We start from the raw sequence: 21,595 nt of genomic DNA, 5'->3' as shown, positions 1-21,595 counted from the left end.
ATTCATTCTTTCAGCAATGCCATTTTGTTGAGAGGTAGCTTAAATAGTTCTATGCCTTTGAATACCTTTGTCTTTACAAAACCCATTGAACACTTCATTTACAAATTCTAACCCATTATCAGTTCCTAAAGTCTTGACTTTCTTTCCACTCAGATTCTCAACCAAAGCAACCCATTCCTTAAACTTGACAAATGTTTCATCTTGGACTTCAATAAGAAAATCCAAGTCCTCCTAGAGTAGTCATCAACAAGGGATAGAAAATAGGAGTTTCCTCTATAAGACAAGATAGATGCTGGTCCCCACAAATCAGCATGAATATATTCCAATATAGCTCTGGATAAGTGGGATGCAACCCCAAAGCTCAACCTGTGTTGCTTACCTAGGATGCAGGACTCACAAAACTCTAAATTTTTAATTTTATCCTTGCCAAATAGGCCTTGTTCCTTTAGAGGTTGTAGACCTCTATTACTAATGTGTCCCAACCTAGAATGCCACACACTAGTACTAGTTGACTCACTGGACAAACAACAAATACTAGAGACACCATCAAAGTATGTACTATCATCAAACACATACTGTGAAACCCAGCCCTAACCTTGACCCAGAAACTCTGTTGTTTGTAGGTCCGACAACCCGAAGTAAAGCAAGAAGTCAGCTATGGGCCATCCCAGTGGAAGACTTGGTGACTGGCTTTGAATCCATGAGTGTTGATGACAGTGTTCCATTTATGGAAACTGAATCCTGATGAAGATCGGATTTGTTGATGGACTTGGAGTGCTCTCTATCATGGTTCGAAGGCATTTCTACCTATTAGGTAAGTCACTTGGTGTGTGTGCAAAACCCCTTGATGCTTGGATTTGATCTGAGACTTCATTTCCCTGTTTTGGTCTTACTGTTTTGATTGGTCGACTGGACCAGTCGACCAATCCAATCCACCAATGGGTTCTGTTTTTGCTAATTAGGTCTTGCTTGCTCTATTTAAGTTCAATCTCGAGTCTACTTCGTATTTGCTGCCTCCAAACTCTTTGGAACGTACCAGAGACCTTTGCAAGTCATCTCCCTTGCGTCCTTGGCGTTTATCTTGACGGATCTTCGTCAAAACTCGTGTTCTTACACAAAAAGGTATGTCTACACTCTCTTCTTCTTCTTCATCTTTGTTTTCTTTCCTTTTTGGGTTGAGATAGTAGAGAAGATGCTGCATTCGCTGTTGCAAACATCTCTTTACTTAACCCTCATGATCTTCCTAAGGATTAATGGCTAAAGCAATGATCTTAATCATGATAATTGCAAGCTTTTGAAGGAATCATGATCTAAATCATGATCTTGTCTTCGTTCATCTTTGATTTAAATTCTGATCTTCCCAGACCTATTTATTTGATCATATTAGTAGTCAATCGCTGTGTTTCTTTACAAGATCTATAATCTATCAATCTCTAGTTATTTCTCCTTTATCATACCATGCTTTCTTCAAGAATCATGACTGATACATCTATGGTAAGTTTTGTTTCCTTATTTAGATCCATGTTCTTCAGTCTTAGATCTATTTTCTTGAAGATCTATGCATGCTTTTCATGATTTCTTATCACAATCAATGATCCATCATCCTATTGTTCTAGTCCATGATTTTTACTATGAATTCTTCAAGAACCATGATTGATCTAATTATGGTAACTTTTGTTTCCTAACTTGTAACTTGAAAACTTGATTCGATTAGTGTTTTGAAGTCCTCTATATACTATGATGCTGCTATTGTAGTTTACCCCTTGTTTAGTACCCTTTTGAACCACCAAATTTGGTTCTATATTCTAAAAACTCTGATTTTGAAGGCCACTGTCTCGGTTGGTCGACTGAGACAGTAGACCAATCCAATCGACCAATGAGTACAACAACTCCATATTTGGTTTGTTTTGGATGTTTTGATATCTTCCTTCTAGGTATCTTTCCTAATATGTTGTATACACTTGTTTAAGACCTTCTTGCCAAGTTTGGGAAGATTCTCCTTGATCCTTGGAGATTCTCTTCAAGTTATATAAGGTAAGGATGGTTACTTCTATAATAGCATAGATTGTGTGATTTTAGTTTCTATATTAGAATCTTTCGGATTTGTTACCATAATTAGATTCTTTTATGAATATATTACTGCTGTATTTACTTCAATTACAGTAGCATTATTTACTTGCTTTCTTTAGTTTATGAAAGTCTTTATTTGTCAATTGTATATGAGATGAATCTTATTATGGTATATTTTCTATATACTGTAAATGTGTATGATATGATTGATTTGTGATTGTGATTGATTAAGTATGGTTCGGGAAGGAGAGGTGTCCTTTTGACACTTCTGTCCTTGGACAACTACGGGAATATTATGGGATGTTTCCGAAGATGCCCTCTGGACACCTTCCTAAACTGTTGGATGACATATTTAGGACTGTCTAGTAGTGTTTGGCTAGGATGTCCTGTTATGTCAGACCCTAATCGGAGGGGTATTGAGACCGAACGACCCGTGGTAGCAATAGGGATTTGTGGGCGCTCAAGACCGGTAACCAACCCGTGAGAAGACACGAATCACATTGTGGGGGGGGGGCATTTATTGATAGGGTTGCATATGGATAGACTTGGGCTCACGGGCACTCAAGACCGGTAACCAACCCGTGAGGGGACGTGAGAGCTTCCCGTTTACCATATGTGGATAACCAGTAGGGTTGATGAGTCCGTAATCAGGGACTATGAGGACTCTAGTGTGAAGGATACCGGAAAGGATCGCCAAGGGCGAGGAATGGACGTATCTGAATCTGACTTGATATAACTAAGTAGAAGACTTGCACTTGGCTAGGCTTAACCCTGACATGCGCCAATACTTAGACCAATGGTGATGTGAGAGAGCGGTGACTTAAACCCCAGCCATGGAATGTCCCGAGGGATGCCGGACCCACTACCAAAAGGTGTTGTGTGATGAGACCTTCCTAAAGAAGTATGGTGCTATGACTTAAAGCATGTCTGCCAATAGAGACCAGCATACATAGAGTTAGATTCATACATTCATTGTTTGTCTCATACCATACTGCATTTATGTTTGTTTTGAAATCCTGCCATTTATGTTATTATGGATTTAACTGCCTTACTGGGTTTCTTTCGAAACTCACTCCTTTTGTACCATATCTGTTGTTAGACTTCTCTGCAGGTTTGGAATACGATGACGGTCCATATAAGGAAGCGCAAGGTGAAGAAGACGAAGACTGAAGATGAAGAAGAGCCGACTGAAGATGTGGATTAGATTTCTCTTGTTTCTTTTAGACTTATCTTTTACCTTACATGTATTAGCTTAGAGCTTTACGTAGATTTTGCTCTACCTTCCGCATATGTTGTGGAGTATATTTCCGCTATACTCTACAGTTGTCTTTTGATTTGGCATCATGTTTTCGCACTCTGATATTCTTAGTGATTCTTTTGAGATCTTTTCTTGAATTTTATTATTAACTTATTAGAATACAATGATTTGTTCTTGCTTTTGATTATGTTATTGTGCTAAATGGATATGATTGTTCCTAAACTTGATCTTTTGGGCTGTGGATCACTTCCCCGGGTAATCCAGATAGGGTACCGGCTGGGGGGATGTGACAACCAACCTGTGAGGGGATGTGAGAGCTTCCCGTTTACCATATGTGGATGACCTATAGGGTTGATGAGTCCGTAGTTAGGGACTATGAGGACTCTAGTGTGAAGGATACCGGAAAGGATCGCCAGGGGCGAGGAATGGACGTATCTGGATCGACTTGATTTAACTGAGTAGGAGACTTGCATTTGGCTAGGCTTTGACCTTGACATGCGTCGGTACTTAGACCAATGGTGATGTGAGAGAGTGATGACCTATACCCCTAGCCATGGAATGTCCCGAGGGATGCCGGACCCACTACCAAAAGGCGTTGTGTGATGAGACCTTCCTAAAGAAGTACGGTGCTACGACTTAAAGCATGTCTGCCAATAGAGACCAGCATACATAGAGTTAGAATCATATTGCATCATATGTTTCATATCATATAACATTTTACTTTGCTTTGAAATCCTGCCATTTATGTTGTTATGGATTAACTGCCTTACTGAGTTTCTTTGAAACTCATTCCTTTTGTACAATGTTTTGTTAGACTACTCTACAGGTACTGCTGACTATGAAAGTCAATTCGAGGAAGCGCAAACTGAAGAGGCATACTACACACAAGGTGCTGGCAACCATGAAGATTACATTGAGGATTCCTCAAGTGGTTTTGCTTGTTACCAGGATTAGCCCTGATGTGGAATGGGAACGTCTGAGCATAGTTGATGAAGTCTACATTTATGAAGATGTTCTCTATAAAGTAGAATAGCCTTTAGTTTAGTATGCTTCAGTTTCTTTCCTATTTTAGTTACAGTTGTAATCTTTCTTTTGATTTACGAACTACTTTTCCGCTGGTTGTAGAGTGGGATTCCGCCTCACTTTACTTATTGATTTAGACACTCTGATTATATATGATTCATTCTTTCCTTATTTGGATCTTTGGTTTATCTTTTGTACATTGATTATTATTGTTCATGATTATGTTATTGTCTATGTGGGAGGTTGATTACTCGATACTTGATCTTCGGGGCTGTGGATCACACACTCGGGTATGCCAGGTAGGGTACCGGCTGGGTGGATGTGACACATACAAACTAGGTTGAGATTTACCTTTCAAACATGCATGTGAGTCTTTAGAAATTGTAAGAATACCACTAGAGATACTTGTATCAAATCCAGCATTATCAATGTTACTTATTGAAATCAAGTTTCTCTTTAAATAAGGTATATATCTAACATCATGCAAAGTGAAAACAGATTTATTGTGAGTGAGCAATTTAACTGTGCCAAATGCCAATCACATCACATACATCATTGTTTCCCATCATAACTTTAGCATTTTCTATCTCAGTCAAGTGTGTAAACCAATGCAAATGATGATACATATGGTAAGTACAACCAGAATCAATAATCCATCCATCATGCCTATCACTATCAGAAATAGTCAACACTTCACAAATATTTTCATAAACATTTGCTTGACCTTTACTAGAATTAGGCATATCAGAATTAGATGTCTCATTTTCTTTCAATTTTTTTTGTATGCAAAACAATTTTTCTTAAAATGACCCACTTTCTTACAGTAAAAGCATCTATTGATGCTAGAGTCAGATTTATCATTCCCATTGTTATTCTTATTGTTATTGTCATGATTGTCACTTCCTTACCCTTCCCCTTGGGTTTCTCTTGTTTGTAAGAACCCTTGTTCTTAACAAACAAAATTTTCCCACTTCCCTTAGCCTTACCAAGAAGCCAACAACTCGACTCCCTATACTTTAAAGTATCAATACATTGGTCAAGGGTAATATTTTGACAAACATATTTAATAGAATTCTTAACAACAAGATAATCATTGTGAAGGGAATTTAACAAGATGATAGACAAGTCTTGGTCATTTAATTTACTCTTCTCCCTAGTACTGGCTAACTTGAATTAATTTCTTAAACACATCTAGATTTTGGTCTAGACTGATAGTAGAATCCATTTTAAAACCATACAATCTTTCCTTTAAATAAATCCTATTACCCAAGTTCTTTTTTTGATAAATTTGTTCAAGTTTTGTTTACACTTTGATAGGGGTGCTATTCTCTTCATCTAAGCACCTAATAACACCTTCAGTGACGTTCCAGAGCATGCAATCAATTGTATTCTCCATCACTTCAGTCCTCAACACAGGGTCTATGCTTTCAAAGAAAGCATCAGGATCATTTATTGCCCTAAAGAGTCTTTGTAGTGCCATGAGAGCCCTAATCTTCTTTTTCCATATTCCAAAATCCCTAGTCCCATCAAACTTTTCTATGTCTATCTTGGAACTCCCCATTGGAGCTTCCAAACTTAGGTACTTAGGGTTTTCACCCAGTTGTACAGCTCTACTAGAGCTTGTGGTAACCACACTAGGAGAAGAATCCTCCCCATATAGACTCAACTCCTTACTTAACTCCACTTTTACACCGATAAATCTCACAAATCAGTATATACAAGAAATAATTCAAAAATACTGATATGAACAATTTTGAAAAATATAATTACAATAATTAATCTACCACAAGCTATTGGCTAAACATATACAATTTACAGCAACATCAAACTATGCATAATTGTTAACACACACGGCCAATATAAACCAAATAAAGTGCCTGGCTAACAAAAATGAATAAATAATGCAGACATGTATCAATTTCTAGTACATCCTATATCCAGTGATTAATTCAGCAATTAGTCTAACAGAATACAATCTCATATATAGACTAACACCATAATCGAACCAATTGATATTTAAAAAACATTAACAGAAAACCCGAATATCAGACTGGTAACCAGCAAAAGCATTTACAAATCAAGAAGAACAGTAAAACAATCTATATTACCTATGGGATCAAACAGAAGCAAAAAAGGACACAAACCCTAATTCATTCAACATCGAATCACCTAAACACCGAAGCTCTGATACCAATTTGTTAACGCATACGTGATCGATCGACTGAGATGTTACCAAAGCAAAGCAAGAAGGCAACAAAGATTTTATAATGGAGTTCGATCCGAGGACCTGTCACACCCCACCCGTCGGTCTCGGTTACCCGCCCGACAACCCGTGGGTGCGATCCGTCACAAGATCCAAGGTTTTAGTCTATCAACAATATTTAAGACAAATACAGATAATCATGAGCAAGAATATCCAATAACTAAATTAAATGAATTACAGAAGCCCAAAATGCTCCAATAACAAAGGAAAGAAAATAAAGAATAATGAATAAGTCAAAAATGAGGGCAGCGGAAATAAAGTGTTTAAATCAGTTTCTTTCCAGTTTGTTTCTCTAAGTTAATGAACTTAGATTCCAGTTTAATGAGGTGAGGGGTCCTCCAATTCTTCTCCAGTCAGACCATCAACCGGTGCGATAAGCGCACTCCATGCACCCGCAGGAACTCCCGCACATGCTATTTCCATCTCCCGCTGACGGTGCCACGTCTTCTTCAAACGGGATGGTTCCTTCATAGGGAACCAACCCATCTTCAGATACAATTCCTTCCTCTGTATAGGCTAAAAACATACAAAGAATAAAGGAATGAGTTCTAAAGAACTCAGTAAGAAACAATCATATATCTCATCCATCATCCAAAAATACCATGATACAACAAGAATATGAATGAATGCAAAACATGAATGATGCTATGATTTCTAACTATGCAAGTCTCTAATAGCCGACATGCTTTAAGATAAACACCAGCCCTCCTCTCCGGTAAGTCTCATCACTCGATCCGGCAAGGACCGGTTACCTCTGTAGGGATCCAGGGAAAAAGGGAAAGTCCACACTGGCTCACAAGACCATGGTTAGGGGTTAAGTCCACACTCTCTCACCACGACCATTGGTAATGAGTACTTGGGCGCATGTCTGGGTTTCTAATCCAATGCAAGGTCATAATGGTTACATGTCTACATGAAGTCCAGATACATCCCCTATGGCACCGACCAACTCGGTTCAAGATCCTTCGCAACCTAGGAGTAAGAATCCTCACGGACTGCTACCTCTGTTGGACTCTACTCCATAACCCTATGGTCATCCACATATCATTGGGGCGGATGCTCTCATGATTCCTCCCGACACCCGGTCCGGTCCTTGGACATCCATGAGCCCAACCCTAACATATGCAACCCTACCATTTCATGACCAACAGTGGACCACCAAGTCACATCACCTGTCATCACGGGTCACTCGGTTTCAATTCCCCTACCGAAAGGGTAGTAGCATGTGGGGTACCTAGCCATGCAATCTAGACTCATCCTAACAATGTCATCAATTAATCATGATAGTGCTTGAAGGCATCAGCGAGGCTTGTGTCCCATTCCACAACCTCCCCGATAACATCAGCCAAGATATCCCAAAAGGAATACCCCAACTATCATAATCATATACCAACTACCACCATCTCATAACAATCACAAACCATAAAGTACACATGAAATCAAAGTAAACAGCAGTAGTATGACAAAGATTATATATGAAACTACAGCAGTATATATTGGTACAGATTAAGAATAACAATTACTAAATCAACATGCTGAAGTATACATAAATAGATAAGATAGACTGTCCTTACTTGTATATACTTGAAACGTCCGTAAAATGGAATCCAAGTAATTATTAGTAGACTTTTCTTTTAAACAAGAATCACCTAAACACGGGGTTATTAGAATATATAAGTCACATAAACCAAATTGAATCAAAACCGAAATCTATTTGGTCATCATTGTTTACCGACCGGTCGCTTGTGCCGGTCGCTTAGGTTAAGCGACCGCCACTAGTGACCGCCCCAAAACAAGATGAGCTTCAATCCGAAACTCGGGCTTCGATTACTCGATTTCAATCCGGTTTTCGAGTAATCTCATCCTAAGTCTCGAATTAAACACTCCCTAAGACAAAAGGGTAAGAGAAAACAATCCCCTATCATCAGTGGATTATCCCTAACCCTCTCCTTTATTGAATTTTCCATCTCACAGAAGCAGGGTTCTGTTTATGGTTATTCCATCTCACGCAGATAAAAAAAAAGGGTAAAGAATAACCAAGGGGTAATCACAGTGACGAGGAAAAAGGGTAAAACCAAACTAACGGAGATAAAAGAGTAGAGAACGAAGGGTTAGTTCAATACCTCACACCGAGAAAGCCGAGAAGAAGAGAACCGATCCTCCAAACCACCTGTCGGTACTCCGAGACTCTTTCGGATCTTCCCCGCAGCCGTCTTAACTCCCCAATAAGAAATAACGAATAAAGTAATCGTAAATGAGACGGAGTTTGCCTTTTATAGAAGTCTCAGGGGCAAAATAGGGCAAAATCCCCGAAAACAGACCGGGCGGTCGCTTGGGCCGGTCGCTTAGGTTAAGCGACCGCCACTAGTAACCGCCCCCATGTAATTTGCCAAACAAGGGTGCTTTTACTAGGGGGTTGATACCCAAGGTCAACCTAGCCCTAAATAAGAGATGGGGGAGATCTTACCTTCATTCCGGACATCTCTGAACGACACTTGACTTCCAGAATTTCCCACACCAGCCAAGGCAGGCTTTTCAGACATAGGATCCAGATCCATGGGTCCTGGGTATGGATCATGGGCTTCAATCCGGATACTCCACAAGTTCACCCGACTAGACCTTCGGGTTCTCGGACCTGGAATACGGATCTCGGGTTAGAAATACGGGGGGGTATTACAGGACCTACGTCTCCGGGACTCAGGTACGAGTCCAATCTACTATGGGATTTTATTTAAAATACTTACAGAATCAGAGAGGAAATCAGACTACAAGAGTAATCAAATACGAATCAATTGCTCCTCCATCGGCCGTCAAGTGCTCACCATCGTAGCCGGACAAACACCAAGTTGTAGCGGCAATCGTCTCTTCAAGAACAAGAACGAAACCGAAGAGTAGAGGAGAATCACCAGAGACTCTCACGCGAGAACAAAACCCCAATTTCTGATTTGCATACCCGCATAAACCAAACCAACATATGTCATATAAACAAGATATGAACCAAGCCGGTTCAAAGGAACTGGCTCAACCCGAAATGAACCGAAAAACCAGATTCAAGACTAAAAAGCCAGGGGAGAAGTTCGAAAACCAATAATAGATTCAATCCTCTATTAAAATTTAAAATACATTTTGAGGAGGATTGGGGGTGGAAATCTTGAAAGGTACTCTAAATTCTGCTATTTCATAGTCTCATCACAACTGAAGTGTCACTCGGCCTAACTAGAACTTGCCTGCCTGTCTTTATAAAATAAGTTCAATATCCCAAAAATAAGTAATTCCTTGCCTTCTATAGTATCTGACTATTTTATCGTAATGAACTTATATTAACTATTTTTTAATGTTCAAGTTCGCCATGTCCAAATTATGCAGAAATGTTCTTCAATATTAATAACTTGTTTGACAAAGTTCACTTCCAACCTGCAAATTACACTAATCACGTTTACCTAACCATGTTAGTTTTCCCATATATAGTTACTTCATCTATTACATTATGAAGACAATAAAATCTGTCACATGATTAAACATAAATTAATCATGTGTTACTTCACCTATCAGATGATTAATTTGGTGTTGGCTTTCCCATGATGTAAAGATATTCACGTGCAGATGCACGTGGTTCTTAGACAATTTAAGGCTTAGCATATGTTATTTAGCATCATTGCTAAATTTTGTTTAGATTGAATAATATGTTATTTTGTTTGTTGTTCTGAGAAATTTTAAAGTTGTTTACATCTTGACCTTTGAAAGTATCTTCGTCAGATCCTTTGTTTTGAAATCTTCCACAGATTCAACTACACTTCATGTTATACATTGATACCAAAATAGACACTAAAAAGCCAGGGGAGAAGTTCGAAAACCAATAATAGATTCAATCCTCTATTAAAATTCAAAATACAATTTGGGAAGGAGGATTGGGGGGTGGAAATCTTGAAAGGTACTCTAAATTCTACTGTTTCATAGTCTCATTATAACTGAAGTGTCACTCGGCCTAACTAGGACTTGCCTAACTGTCTTAATAAAATAAGTTCAATATCCAAAAAACAAGTAATTCCTTGCCTTCTATAGTATCTGACTATTATCGTAATAAACTTATATGAACTATTTTTTAATGTTCAAGTTCGCCAGGTCCAAAGTCTACAGAAATGTTCCTCAATATTAATAAAATGTTCCTCAATATTAATAACTTGTTATTCGACAAGGATCATTTACAACCCGCAAATTACACTAATCATGTTTACCTAAACATGTTAGTTTTCCCATATTTGGTTACTTCACCTATCACATTATGAAGACAGTAAAATCTGTCACATGATTAAACATAAATTAATCACGGGTTACTTCACCTATCACATGATTAATCTGGTGTTAGTTTTCCCACAATGTAAAGATATTCACGTGCAGATGCACGTGGTTTTGAGACAATTTAAGGCTCAACATATGTTATTTAGCATTGCTAAATTTTGTTTAGATTGAATAATATGTTATTTTGAGAAATTTTAAAGGTCTTTACATCTTGACCTTTGAAAGTATCTTTGTCAGATCCTTTGTTTTGGAATCTTCCACAAATTATAAACAGTTCTTCCTTCCTCTTCTTTTCTCATTTGGCTTCCGTGACTACGAAAGTGAAAAACAAAGAACTTTTTGGAGTCTCCGTTTCTTCTGTCTTTGAGTTATTTGACCGCTTCATCTCTTTCCGGAAAACCTGAACCAGTAAGTATTCATCTTTACTTTTCTTTTTCCTTTTTATTTTTATAAGAATTTGTAAAGGATAAACAGTGCGCTTGTGACTTTGAATTCTTATGCTTTCTCTTTGTTTCTCTTCTTCTGCCTATGTTTTCTTCTTTCACCCAACTTTGATCTTCGCTATTTGCTAGAAAACCATGGTTTTAGTGAAAAGAACAAAATCTGGTGAACCATGGTTTTATGTTAATTCTGATGGGTTTGTTTAATCATATAGAATGACTAAAAGCTTAGTTGAAGCAGCGATAGAGAAAGCTTGCTATCTGACACAATCTGAAAGATGAGAAACACGGCGGCACAAGTTTAGAGGCCAAACAGAATCATGATCTAATAAACATTTGTTGTTGCATACTTGCATGTGTTAATAAAGTGTAAAAATCATGAATTATTTGGAAAGGGAGGTGTGTGTGTGGTTTTTTTTTTTTAATTAATTAAAAGCACAATAGTTTATTGAGTGTTAGTTTTGTTTGTTAAGAAGTATGTTAGATATAATTGGTTTTTTTTTTTGGGTAATTTTCATCTGGACCTCCTGAGGTTTGGTCTATGTCATTTTTAGTCCAAAAAAACTGAGACTTTGCATCTGCCTCCCCTGTACTTTAGAAAAAATCAATTTAAGGACAAATTATCACTGACAAATTTATTTTTTTTTCTTTTTTCTTTTTATTTTTTACATTTGAAGGGTTTAAAATTTATTAATTTATAAAATCAGATCCTCCTTCATTACCCGATTCCCAAATCCCTAATTCTACCAATTCTAAAACCTCATTATCCAAATCCTAGTTGAAGATTAGAAAATGAAAATTAATGCGTGAAACGTAATCAACTAGGATTTGGAAATAAGACAATGTGGAGTAAGTGGAGACTTTACTGAGCAGTTCTACGAAAACTTGTTTTTTATTTTAGCGTTTTATCTGTAATGTTGCTTCCTCAATGTCACCAGACTCACCACCACTCTTCATTCTCCCCAAGAACCCTAGACTCAGCACCTCTTATTCCTATCTTCTCCATCTTGTAAAACCTTATTATTCCGAAACACTAAAACCCCGCAGTGGATCACGGAGCTCTACAGTCGATGCAGAGACTGTAAGCAAGTCTGCAATCCAAAGAATTTCAAAAAAGCTTCGTGGTCCAAATCCACTAAAAAAAAAATTTGTATCAAGAGAAAATTCAGCTTATATTAGATCAAGTCTAAACGAATTTCCTGCACCGGCTCCTAGTTTCCTGCTTTCATATATTTTATTTCCTTATCATCTATTCTTTTTCTCCCTTTAAGACTATCGACTCCCTGCTCATCCTTCTCTTCTTTATTCTTCAAAATCCCCTGTTTCTAAAGACGACTCTTCTTCAATAGTTCTTCTCCATGGTTAGTTTCAACACCTCCCCAAAGGCCCAAACCCTGCGTCGTTTTCTACTTCTTTTTGTGTAACTAATCTAATCTTTGTTCCGCCTTTCCCTCTTCCTCTTGTTGGATTTACAGGCACTTGAGATGAAAGATGTCAAATCCAAAGAGGTTGGTTGATTTTGTTTCATTACAAGTAACAATAATATGCAACCACGCTGTAGGATTCATGGGTCTTTTTCTGTTCTTCTTTCGAAAGAAGTCGAACATGCCGATGCTGGTCATGGCTCTGCTGGTGAGATCTTCATCCCTTAAACTCACCAGCTCTCCAAATTTTCACCCATTAATTTTGAGAAATAAGTTGGATATCATGTTTCACCCATTAATTTTCATTTCGATTTGGATAATGAGGATTTAGACTTGGTAGAATCAGGGATTTGGGAATCGGGTAATGAAGGAGCGTCTGATTTTGTAAATTATTAAATTTTAACCTCTTCAAATGTAAAAATAAAAAAGTTTAAATTAAAAAAAAGAAAAGAATAAAGGCAAATTTGTCATAAAAGTGATATTTTGTCCTTAAATTGAGTTTTTCTATAGTACAGGGGAGGTAGATGCAAAGTCTCAGTTTTTTTGGATTAAAAATGACAGGCCAAACCTCAGGGGGTCCATATGAAAATTACCCTTTTTTTCCTTTCTTCGGTGTGTTAAGAACAGCTTCATTCAAAAAGAGAAATACTAGTTACAACTGAGGCATCCAGATTGACAAAATCCTGGAGCTAAGGAGTGAAAGTGGGCCAAGCTATCTCGCTTGTAAGAGATAGGCCGTCCTAGCTAGGGAAACGGCACAACTATTCTTTCCTTATTATTATTATTTTTGGGATTTTGTTTTTTGACTGAAGAAAATAACAAAGTAGAAAGCTGAATCTAGCATAGTGACTAAAAGAGACCAAGAACAAACCAATCTGAAATGGGTGTAACTAATAAGCTCTTACTTGGCAGATGGGCTTGCAAAGGGGTGTGGATGGAGGTAGAAGGGGCAGGGCAGGGAATCTGGATCATCTCCCCGTCGGGGGAGCACAGAAAAGTGTTTTTCACCGTGGGCCCTACTGGTTTTTGTGGTCAGTAAGGCATGGGGGAGCACTCTCTGCTCCCCCGACGGGGAGAGGATCCGGACTCCAGGGCAGGTGGGCTGCAAAGGGTGGGGGCAACGACGTCGCAGGCGGAGGAAGTGGAGGAAGAAGCTGTTAGGTTAGGTTAAGTTTGCATGACGAATGTCATAGGGGTATTCTGGGGATTGTGGAATTATTTGTTTAAAATTTGGTAAGGACAAGTATATATAAAGGGAGTTTTCGACATGGGGATATTAGTAATAGAAAAAAATTACAGGGTGTGAAAACTTAATAGTCTGCAATTTTCTCTTAATAATACAAAATATAAAATAAAATAGAAAACAATATGAGATAAGGGAGGCAAACATGAATTATCAGAAAACAGCTCATTCATATAGAACTATGCTGATGTGATTACACTTATACTTTTCTTGATTGCTACTGAGCAAAATTAAGTCAATATGCTGTTAAATATTAGCATTGGAAAGGCTGACAGATCTTAAGAGTTCACTGCTGCTCCTTTGACTTTAGCTGTATTCCAAGTAAGACGAGGCCCACAGATGCAAAGGCAGACAAGACAGTGGATGTGTAACAAGTCGCAAGTAGAGCGCCTCTCAGTGACTGATTTCAGAAAGAGTTTCTATTTGATAAGTGCCAGCATAAATATAGAGGGCAGTGAGGAAGAAAGAAATTTGCAGGTTTTCATATCCACGTACCTTAGCTAGTTGTAATGCATTATCGTTTGCGTACTGCAAAGAGCTCTCTGGTATGCTTTCAATACCTTGGCTTAATTTCCATGAGAGAATCCTAATTGCAAAAATTTGTAGGAAGTCAAAAACTTGTCTTCTGTTGCATGCTGTTCCTAGAGAAAGGAATGATCGTATAGCATAGAAAGGAGACTCAAGGTTTGCAATGGATGACTACCCAAAAGCAACACCAATTGCTGCTCCAATATAGGCACCGTTGGAAGTTAATTCAACTTGTAGTTCTCCAAACTGCAATTGAAAACATAACACAACTTATAAGATCAACCTTCGATGGCCTCAAAAGAAATTATTCAGCTTTCATACCTAGTGCTACATCTGTTACCTTGAACATCCTACTTTCTTGTTTGGGTTGTTGTTCATCTGAAGTAGTCACTGGACTGGCAGAAAGTAGCTTTCCCGTCTTAATCATTGCATTCGCTATCTGCAGTGCTCATCAACGGACAATCATACAACATATCACTACTTGAAATTTGAGTACGAATTATGTAGAACTTAAAATCTGAATGCATAACTACTTTCAAGACACAAACACCACCATGCATGCATCACCATCCCTACTATGGATCATGCCTCAGCTTTATAAAGGCATTCACAGCCACATTCCTTATAATGTGATTGTTTTTTTGTTTCTACTCAAGCATAAAAGCAAACCAGAGATAATGGTTGCAAGTTATCAGAAGTACTGACTTTACTTAAATTCTGAAGCATGAACAGAATATATTCGTGACCCTAATTGACAAGCAATTATTAGCTTTGTCAAGAGAAGGTGGAAATGGCAGTGAGGTGAAAGATTGTTTTTCTACCCTAGACCATTGGGTAAAGAACAAGATGACAAGAGTTTAATGAGTGAGACATGAGAGGATTTAAAAGAAGGGGATTTCTGTTCTTTAGGTTCTTATTAAGAAGAAAAGGCACAGCAAAAAGGTAGCTAATACAGTGAACCATGGTTGAAGAGTCATTTATCAAGAATCTTCTATTTTTTCTGAATCAAAATAATGTTAGACAACAGAAAGGTTTACTGCTCAGCTTGATCCTTAGAGCGCTTATAAAGTTGACATGGGAAGGAGTTGTGCAAGTTAGCTCCAGTTGAAATGAAATAAAGCAGAAAATGTCAAACAAACCCACCCCTTGTGCATGGAAAGAAGGGGTGCAGGTGGGGAGAGACATGTCCACCTTCTCTATGTTTTGTTAGTAAGGTGATTGTCAGTAACAACAGCTCATCTTTGAATCAAATTAACCGGTCATCTCAATTTTTCTTATTAGTTTTGTTACACTCAGCTAGCTGAAAGAAGCAATGTACATCCATTTTCCCTTTACTAACACATATAATTGTTTTGGTTCCAAAGCCTCAATTTCTCACATAAACAGGATATTTTATCATGTTAGGCTATGTAGTGGAGCTAAGTTGTCAGACAACAATTAGATTTGAGTATCACATTTACTTAAGAACACTGGGTATGGATAATGAACAAAAAGCATATCAGAAATCCAGAACGGTACAGTAACAGCTTGTCTTCCTAAATGTCAATCATCCAAATAGTATGTTCGGATCTAAAACTTTGTCTTCCTCTTTCCTATTGTTTCTTCCCCAACTATCAGCTGCATATGACGCTGGGAAAAAAAAGGTCAACTTCATATGATCCACAGATAAAAGGTCTAACTGTCTAACAACTTATTTATCCTATAATGATGAATTACTGAAATTCTCCCAAATCTTTAGAAAGAGGGAAACAATAGGCATTTTAAGGCATGAGAATAAAGAAATGCAGAAGTTACTTGCAGTAAGATCCAGTACAAAGCATGATGGTAAGAAACACAAGAAAGTCTTGGTGTAACCAATGATTGTAAAAAAAAAAAAAAAAAGACTTGTAACCTTTACGCCTTTGCTCATTTTAGTATAATTTATCTCTTCAATGAATGTAATTCCTGTCATTCACGTACAGAATAGCAGTTCTTGAATATGATATAATGATAGGTGACTTTTAATTATTTTGAAGATCCTTTTCTACCCTTGATTTATATAACTTTTTTGGGGTAAAGAATTTGAAAAATTTTAAGCAGTAATACAAGGACAATCAAAAGGTTACAAAATTCTCACTTCACCACCTGAATGACAACAAGACACAAATAAGAAATATAGCTTTTTTGAAATTTACCCTTTGAAGCTCGCCTTGACCATACTGTCCCATAGATTGAAATCTCCTGCCAGCAGATACCAAACGCTTGCCAAAAGCTACACCAGTTGAACAATTTGAAGTTGGGAATCAAGAAATATTAAGAGATTTTTTAAGTATCTATAAATCAAGAGTTGGTTGACTGCTTGAAATCTTTGCCTGATTTGGCATTGTTTGTTAAAGAGGCCTCCAAAGAAGGAAGCTTGCCCACAATACTACATGATGTTGATGTATCTGCTTGCTCCCATGCTTGAGATAGGTTCAGCAATATCTCTCCCAGATCTTGACCACACTGCAATAGAGATTAATACTCGTTACAAAGTCCCAGGTAACTGACTTCACCAATTAATTACAGGCATTTCTAAGTATTATAGCCTTTTGGGAGAACAACGACACAGACCCCAGTTTCAGTAGAAGAAAGGATAGGGGAAAGAACCTGAGTTCAGAATTGATTCAGGATTTTATTATGCTCAGTTGCAAGTCCCAGGAGGGTTACATGGTCCATCAGATAAGTACTAAAGGGGTTTTCCATTGTGAAGTGCCAATTCCATATTCCCAAGTATGAGGGCTTATTCGAGTCCTACATGGGATCACATAGTTTCTAATTTCTATTATTAGTTTCTAAAAGATTAAGGGTAGACTTGTTCCATATTGAGTTAGTAATTTGGATCATTTTTGTTTTCCTAGACCTGTAGAATACAAGCTCCATAAGGTTTCCATTTTGAGATTCGTTGTTTCCTAAGTTTAGGAACCTAGGGACGATTCTGATCTAGTTGTGTTAAGAACAGAAAATTAAAGAAGTCATTAATCTATAAGCTAGTGGATTCATATGCTATGTAGCAATAATTTGATTACACAGAAGTCTATGTTCAGCCCTTCGGTTTTTCTGTCCTCAAAAGTATCTGCTGTGGTGATTCAGTTACATTGCTACTGTGGTGATTCTATAGGTTCCCTAGAGGTGATTCTATAGGTTCCCTAGAGGTGATTCCAAGGTTGGGGCACTGGTGCTGATTCTTGGATGTATTCTTCTTTTCTATCTTATTTTTTAATTCTTCCTTTCCCACAGTTACAAATCAGGTTGAGTTCATCAAGTTATCTGGCTTCTTGCAATTTGGCTCTGTTCATATATCTTCAATCTGTCATTTAGCATATAGAGGTAGGAGGATCAGCACACAGCTATGACAGTACAATGTCACTTGGTGAGCAAACCTGCCAATTAAAAACATAAAATTTGGCTCTATGTTCAAATTTATGTCCAAAGTACACAAATATAATGACTAATTTCAGGAGATACTTGAATTGCAAACACAAACCTAAACTCTACAGAGCTTTGCAACATAGAATACATGATGGCCAAATTATTTTGGAATGGAGGTAGATCAAATGCCATCATTCAGATGACCAAATCAGGGTTAATATTCAGATGAGATATGTGAGAACCTCGATGACCAGCATTGTCAGTGGAGTCCTATTAAAGAGTTTAAGTCAAGGTAAAGATTTTATGCACCATTCAAGAGTTCATGTGATTCAAAAACCTCAAAATCTCCAAGTATCACAAAACCAAACCCTAGCAACATTTTGACAGTTGACTATTACTAAAGCGTTGTTGGCTCACAGGAGAATTCTGAGGTTGGATTGAACCATACAGTCCCAGTCTAGCAACATCAATACGAAGCATCATTCATCTCAAATTATATTCAGCATCATCAATACCTTAAATGACTACAGAAAATCTACAAACGAAGAAAAAGAGCCATTGGTTGAGCTAAGTCACTAACCTCATCCAGAACAGGTCCGTTGGAAAGATCGAAAGCAGCATCATTCAGCTTCACGAATTCCCAGCCAAATTTAGAAACCCTCAATGATTCAAAACAACTTAATCTGAAATTACAAAAGAAAGGGATAAAATGGACGGTGCTTACGTCGAGACGAAGATCGCTTGGGAGCTGTGCCAAGTAATCAGCTGGAAGAGCAAAACTATCCTGCAAAATCAAACGAAAGTGATCAAAGATGCATTATTTCAATCAACCCATATAGAAAAAACGAAGTAACTTGAACAGAAACAGGTACTAACTGCTAGTTCTTGGAGGAGAGATTGTGCACCAGGTGACTCTGGAGATTCCGATTCTGCAAGAGCAAATGAGACGGTTAGGATTCGGCTTTGGTGGGATTTCTTCTGAGAATTTTTAAGACGAAGGGTCTGAGGAATTGGGTAGGAATTCCGGGTAAACACAACGGATGAAGCGGAAGAGAAATTGAAGAAGAGGGAATGGTAATGGAGGGTGATAGAAGCCATTTTAATTCTGTTCTGTTCAGTTTAATTTGTGAGTTTTCTAATAGTGACTTACCGCTTTTTCTTTGGTTCATGTTTTCCCACTGTTTAGGTAGGATTGTCTTTTCTTGATCTTCCCTATTCTACTATTGGTTACTGGAATTGGGAAGATGTACCTTCCTTAGGGGTTTAATGGGTTTTCTAATAAAATTTACTGTTTTCCTCTCTTTTAATTGTAATTTTCACAGGGGGTTTGGAAGCACTTTTGCTTCTTTTTTTTTTTGTGTGAGTGTGACTTCATTTCTTTGTTCTTTACTTAAATTTATATTCCAAATTTCATATAGCTTTGAGTATGTTGGTTTTCCTTTTCTATTTCACCATTTGGCATTGCCTTTTTTTTTTTTTTTTCACTGCCTTTAGGTTGTTTTTCTTCTTCTTTCTCCTGGGATTGCAACATCCTTCACCACTTTTTCCCGAAAACCCGGCAATCCCAATTCCCATTTTCCCAGGTCTGGTGGATGACAAGCCAAAGGTGGCAGTGGTCGTGGTGCCCTAATTGCTTCTTTACAGTATAATCACAGAAATGCCACTAGTCGGACTCACTCGGTCCACTTTTGAGTTGGGATCGTGCCATTCGCTAGGCATGTTTGGTTGCATGAATCCATAAATTTCAAATCTCTTGATATATAAATGAAAATTTTTTATACTAAAAACATTGAATCTGTAGATTTACGGGTATGAGGTGAAGTCCAGAGATTTCACCTCTACTAGAAAAGTACCAAACATTTGTGCATTCACAAAATCACCTTGGCGGAACTCTCCGAACCACGATTTAGGTTAACTAAACAGTTTAATTTAATGAATGATGACCCCATAGATTTGAAATCTCCAGACTCAAGTAATCAAATAGGCCCTAAACTCACATACATAACTGAATTTGGCTTCTTCAAGCTCATATGGCTTTTTAAAAGTTCCTTGGGTTTAAATTTGTGATTTGTGTTATAAAATAAAGAAAATATATTAGATATAAAGAAGAATTTAAGTAAAATATGTTTCATTCTATCCCCTTTGATGTATCATCCCTTCAATTGAGCTATATATGCAGTATTATCTTCATATAATACTATTGAAACCCCTTTTTCTGATGGAAAACCACATGTTTCTTGGATGTGTTGAGTCATTGATTTTAACCAAACACATTCTTGGCTTGTTTCATGAATCACTATTATTTTTGCATGATTTGAAGAAGTGACAACTATAGTTTTTTTTTTTGTATTGAATAAAAACTTATATTACTTAGAGAAGCAATTACATAGTTTGCTAAAGTCTACAACAATAGTAGTATGCTGATATTCTATGGAGGAGATTAATGCAAAATGATTAAACCAAAGTTGGAGTGTTGGTTGGTCAAAGTCCTTTAGGTTAAGGTCTTTAATATTACATTATTTAGTCTACCAAAATCGGGACATAGTTTATTGGCCATTTGTGGTGATTTCCTACGATTACCAAAAAAAAAAAAAAAAATCCTGTTGAAAGTAGAGCTAGCACCTTCTTGTCATTGCACCAAACTTCATCTAGAGTGATGTTCCTTTGTTGTGCTTGTTATAATCCATCTTTCATCCCAACGAGTAAGGCCTCCATTAGCTTTCCTTTCCCTATCCTCCAGTCTTGACATAGTTTAGCCTTCCTTTCCAAAAAAGGCCAACACTCCACCCAACGCTATTTAGTAGTGAATTGTGTACCCCTGCACATATCATAAAAGACAATTGAGTGGATTGAGTAATCAATTTAAAAAAACAAGTGTTTGATTTGTTACTTGTTAGAGGAAACTCGCTTTGTGTTGATTCAAAAGATTCGAATTTGAAAGCTTTAAATCATTTATCCAGTTTAAGGTGTTATGTAACACTTTACGGGGGTTGGGAATTATTTTGTTGAAAACTTTGTCATTTCTTTCTTTCCAGACAAAGTAACAGGTTATTATAAAGACTGCCACCGTCCATTTTTTAGTAGCTCTATCTATCACTGGATCTATAATGAAAGAGCTGCGAAAATTTTTAATAGACGCATGTCTCCAACTTTCATTTCTTAATCCTAGCGGCCCTGCTGCCCAGATTCTTTTTGTCCACTCGCACGAAATGAAGACATGCCATAATGTTTCGACAGTTTTCCCACACATTTCGCAAGTTGGATCCATCGGCATCCATTTTGCGAGGGTTTCCTTAATTGGTAATCCTACATTTAAGAGACGCCATAATAACATCTTAAATTTGGGATGAATGGATAATTTCCAAAATAAATCCCACCATCTTTCGAGGTTGTTTGAAGTTTGAAAGTGTTGAGTTTGTGAAAGATGTCTCCTAGCCAATTTGACAGAGAAATCTCCATTGCTAGAAATAAGAGACATCCATTCATCAGACTCAGTAGACAAGTTTATATTAGCAATGCCATAAAATTGAGAGACTTGAGGAAGGGGTAACTCCTTGTTTTGATGGTTGAGAGAGCCAGCAGCCTGTGCAACTGTTGAGTTTCTTGACCAGATCTCTGTGTCCGGTGGTGAGTGTGTTCGGTGTGCTACCTCTTTTA

General features: G+C 37.5%; 1 protein-coding gene across 1 annotated transcript; it reads right to left on the bottom strand.

Moving 5' to 3' along the window:
* Positions 1-13,964: 13,964 nt before the first annotated feature.
* Positions 13,965-19,070, bottom strand: LOC149015917 (LOW protein: ammonium transporter 1-like protein). Its single transcript, XM_089157025.1, has 9 exons — positions 18,815-19,070; positions 18,663-18,722; positions 18,519-18,566; positions 16,900-17,032; positions 16,723-16,799; positions 14,889-14,987; positions 14,724-14,794; positions 14,516-14,606; positions 13,965-14,420 (listed from the first exon to the last, which is right to left on the bottom strand). The coding sequence occupies exons 1-9, from the start codon at positions 19,034-19,036 to the stop codon at positions 14,307-14,309; spliced, it is 915 nt and encodes a 304-aa protein (XP_089013151.1). The 5' UTR covers positions 19,037-19,070; the 3' UTR covers positions 13,965-14,306.
* Between the last annotated feature and the right edge of the window lie 2,525 nt (positions 19,071-21,595).

This window comes from Hakea prostrata, chromosome 5, assembly GCF_041222555.1.
Source record: "Hakea prostrata isolate BN-2017 chromosome 5, UWA_Hpros_2, whole genome shotgun sequence".
Lineage (NCBI taxonomy): Eukaryota > Viridiplantae > Streptophyta > Magnoliopsida > Proteales > Proteaceae > Hakea > Hakea prostrata.
Note: the sequence above shows the minus strand (reverse complement) of the source record. Positions and strands in the feature narration are given on the sequence as shown.